The sequence below is a fragment of the Mastomys coucha genome, unplaced genomic scaffold (assembly GCF_008632895.1).
Source record: "Mastomys coucha isolate ucsf_1 unplaced genomic scaffold, UCSF_Mcou_1 pScaffold13, whole genome shotgun sequence".
In the NCBI taxonomy this organism is placed as follows: domain Eukaryota; kingdom Metazoa; phylum Chordata; class Mammalia; order Rodentia; family Muridae; genus Mastomys; species Mastomys coucha.
The window spans coordinates 16,452,049-16,456,595 of NW_022196895.1; the positions used below are offsets into that span (position 1 = coordinate 16,452,049).

Here is a 4,547-nt window from a genome sequence, read left to right on the forward strand (position 1 = left end):
TCCTTCCTTCCTTCCTCCCTTCCTCCCTCCCTTCCTTCCTTCCTTCCTTCCTTCCTTCAGCAGTGCTGAGGCTAGAACCAAAGACCTCATCCAGAAAAGACAAGCCTCAACTCCTTGTCCCCATTACTTTCATCATGAGTTAGTTTAAGAAATAAGCTATTCTGAATCTTACTGAATTTGGATTGCTTCCACTTTCCCTAGCACCCACCGGTTTGTCTTCACAGGTCCTTAGCTTAGAACGGCTCAAATTCAAGACAGTGTGACAGTAAAATGCATGTGACAGTAAAAAGCCTGAGGCTTTAATATTGATGTTTTTTTCAAAGAACATGTGGTAAGACCCTCCTTCCTGATACTGGCCAGAGAACAGAGAATGGGACCATGTTCGAAACTACACAGTAGACCCTGTTGCTAAGATAATGCTTGGTAAATCGGGTATACTAAATGTATTTTCCCTTATATTTTTAAAGTATAATGAGTTTAAGAGGATATGGTAACTCCATCAGAAATTGAGAGCTATCTGTAGGTAGATAGGTGTGTGTGTATGTGTGTGTGTGTGTTTGTGTGTTTCTGTTTCATAAGGTATTGTTGACTTATATAGTTTTATAGTGCATTTATCACAAGATGGTGCCAGTAGATTTTGAGATTAAGTTAAATTTTATTTGGCAATAAGATAAAAGTTATGTTGCAACAGATGAGAAACCCAGTCTGGTCTTATGCAATATTTCTTATTAATAATGCAAATAATTTTCACATAAAAATCTTTTTGAGATTTGATAAACTCAGTGCTTAATGCACCTTGAAGGGTCTGGTGGTAGTAAATTTTACTGGAATTGTATTTCAAGTCTCTCAAGCTATTCTGTGAAATACGCCCTATAAATTCTCAGTAAATATTTATTCATTGCTACCAACCACAGGTACAGATTTTATATGGAGCATTTGAACTTTGAGGTTTCTTTAATGTTTCATCAGCACAGAGCCTGACACTGGTAATCTGGCAGCAGAACAAATGGCATAACTTAAAATATGCTTCTGGTTTTGATGCCTTGGTTTTTGTTTGAACTGAGATAATTTTAAAATTTTTCTGTTTGCTAATTTTTCTAGCAAAAATGATACACAACAAAATTTGATAGTTTGACTACTTTCAACCACCATGATTAAATGGGAGCTACTTTTCAGTGTATAACTAGCTTTAATGCAGAGTAGCAATTACATAGTTTTCATCCCAACATTTGCAAGAACAGCCAAAAGCTAATTGCAGCAAGTTACATCTATTCTCATCACAGAAGCTCACCTTTGCCTACAGGAGTTTCAGCCTTAAGATGAGAGGGAACTTGAAGGGAAACCTTTTGACATCCATCGCAAAATAATACCAGAACCTCAAAAAATAAAAAAGAAAGAACAAATATCATAATTGATTGCATTTTCTCATGTTACAATTTTTGTCTGATTAATAAAATTACTCTTAATTTTAGAATTAACTTTTTAGTTATCTACTTTTTCATATTCATTTAGAAAGTGATATGCATAGGGAAACTGGCTCTGGGAAGTCATTTAGTATCAATGAAATAATTAAGTGAACAGTTCTTAGGACTACATCATTATTACATAATTGCAACAGAGTGTATTGTGGTCCATTGAATTAATAGAGTATTGCCTCTAAGACTCCACAAACATCACAGATCTTTACCTTGAAAAAGTACTGAATTCTAGAGTTCTATAAGCACTGATATGCCAACTCTCCAATCATTTTTTTATTATTGCTATTTGAGGTTATTCTTGAAGAAGTGAGAAATATTAGAAGCATTTTTGAAACTCATAAAAATGACACTTACAACCACTCCATTGTCAGTAAATTACTTTTCAGACTGTCTTAGAAAAGGAAAAAATAACTTCAAAAATCTAAGTATTCTCAAACCACCATGCTAAATGATATAAACTTACAGACTTCTCTGAATTTTTATTATATTTAAGGCACAGCTATTGGTTTAAAACTTATCTAAGAACTCCAAGCAGATAAACTATCTTTTTTTCTTAAGTAAGTTATAAGCTCAGAGAATTCTGTAAATTCAAAACAATTGTATTTCTGTTGTAGCACTGTATAGTCATGTACTTTCTTTTCTCTTTATTAAAATAAATCTATGTCAATTTTAAAAAAAAGAGCACAGCTAGATTTTGCAGAATCATACAGATCAATTTGTGATCATTTTTTCTCATCAACCACACTCTAAAGTTATGGGACATGTTATTTGTGTTGGGATAAACCAAATGGTTAATAGTGATATTGAAGATGTTATATCCTTCTAACTCAACTCAAGTCTACTAGATGCATCATAGCAACTTAAAATAGGTTGTACATTTGTTTTAGAAATCTGTTAGGCCTGTAATGTGGCCATAGGCCATTTTATAGGTCACATTTGCATACAGCTGTAATTTAAATAACCACTTATGAAAACAACAGACATTCTTATTCATTAGACTATTTAGAAATACCATCATCGTAATGCCAAGAATTGCACTATACTATACCTCAAGTCTTGCAGAGGATAAAGTTTGGGCTAGTAATTTTCTACATGCACAGTGTGGGAAAAGTACATCGCAGTTAGAAACAGATGCATAACTGCATATATACATGTACATCATGTATATCTACATCACCAACTCTGTCGTCATTTTAGTTCCTCCCTGTCTTAGGATACCACTATAGGAAAGCATATTCTCTCTCTCTCTCTCTCTCTCTCTCTTGAGACAGGGTTTCTTCGTGTAGCCCTGGCTGTCCTGGAACTCACTCTGTAGACCAGGCTGGCCTCAAACTTAGAAATCTGCCTGCCTCTGCCTCCCAAGTGCTAGGATTAAAGGTGTGCATTACCACTGTCCAGCAGGAAAATACATTCTGTAAACAGAAAAATGGAAGTTTCCATAACATCAATAGTCCCTCTGCCTCCAAGTTAAATTGGGGTCTAAAGATGACTTGGAAGGAGTTGTTACCTTTCCAGTTAATATGAGGTTCTAGGGTGAAAGGGTACATGATGAATGAAGAGATGATGGGATGGACAGGGATCAGGATCAAAGGCAAGAAAAATTTGCATTTAACTACATCTTACATAACCAACACTAACTCCAGATGGTTTCTATATGCTCTGGTCTCTGGTAGTGATGGGATGAGAAGTTGACCATCAACCCTGCACTATGAATTATTCATATGAAAAACAAAATGTTTGTACCCACTCATAAAAATCCCCAGATTCTAAAAATATAATTTATAACTAAAGTATTTTTGGTAAAATACAAATTTAAACTTAAAAACCAGGAAAACCACAATGCAGAATTTCAGAATTGAGATATGAGAAACTGCTCCCCTTCCCTAAAAGCAAACATGGCATACTGCAAGCAGTCCAACCCAGGCAGATGGCAGCTTCGTGCCAAGTCTGGTGACCGTCATACTTCTCTTGTGGAGTAGAACCGCATCCTGACATTGAAAAGCCACCCCTTTCCTCCTGAGTGAACCAAGAACATCCTGAGTAATTCCTGTCTTCACCTGCGATCCTTTTCTCTTTCTGCCGCTCAGTGGAACAGCATGTTAAATACATGCGCTTTATGAATGCCTAGTAGCTAAAGCAAATCTTACAACCTTCTGGGCCAGATGCCAAAACCTTATTTCACTACTCATCAAGAAAAAAAAAAAAATCACAGTCAAACTGAACGAGGGATTCCCTTGAAAGACATTACCACGTATGCGTGGAAGCTTAGAGAGTAAGCTTATCCCTCCCCATCCTGGATCACAAGCCCCTCAGCTCTAAATTATTGTCAAGTAAGGTTTTGTTTTCTTCCAACTATCCCCCCTGCCTTCCATTCCTACCAAGAATCTCTTTCAAGGTTAACTGGCAAGAAGAAGCAGGGAAGAGCCTGCCTAGTTCCTTAGTCCTTTGGATGTTACTCACCAGGAAAAAGAAAAGGAGCTGCTTAGAGAAGGTGCTCCCTGGAGCAGCACAGACCACAGCCATCTGAAACAGTCCCAAGGGCCAGGGATGGCAAGCAGCTAGCAGAGTGGCCTGGAGTGCACAGGGAGGTTAAGCAGATGCTGGCAATTGTCAAGATGCTCTGCAGCCACGTTGGCACGGCTCAGGTGGCTTTGGAAGAGAGTCAGGATCCAAGTGATAAGCAACGGGAGGAGGAGCAACAGAATGGCTTTCTTCCCTGGCCAGTCGTCCTCCTTGCCATCCAATTACCTGGCCATGGAGGGAAGGTTTCCTACAAGTGGGAAGAGCAAGGCCCAGAACACCCCATGCCTAGCCACTGGCTCCTCCTCAAAGCAGCTTTCAAAAGTTCTCCTGCCACTTAACACATAGTCAGAATTAAAAGACAACACCCTCCATGCGCAGCCCTCCTCCCTTTACCCCCAGGTAGAGGCTGTGAAGTCCTCCCAGTTATTATGTCCTCCCACAGCCTTCCCTCCTTCTTGGCCTTAATAACCTGCCTTGCCCCCCGGGCGCAAACAGGAATTGTGCATAAACCCCATGCCAAAAAGGAAAAAAAAAAAGGAATTCCTG

At 38.5% G+C, this 4,547-nt stretch overlaps 1 protein-coding gene across 2 annotated transcripts in view; it reads right to left on the reverse strand.

Moving 5' to 3' along the window:
* The window catches only part of Dsc1 (desmocollin 1), a 32,958-nt gene extending 28,650 nt beyond the window's left edge, over positions 1–4,308 (reverse strand). Inside the window, exons 1-2 of one of the 2 annotated variants that reach the window (XM_031365049.1) lie at positions 3,939–4,308; positions 1,292–1,376 (exon numbers count right to left, since the gene is read on the reverse strand). In XM_031365049.1, the coding sequence (XP_031220909.1) occupies positions 1,292–1,376; positions 3,939–4,001 (148 nt within the window). In that variant the 5' untranslated portion in view covers positions 4,002–4,308. The remainder of the gene's footprint in view (positions 1–1,291; positions 1,377–3,938) is intronic. The other variant, XM_031365050.1, reaches the window with a different exon arrangement.
* Positions 4,309–4,547: the final 239 nt, after the last annotated feature.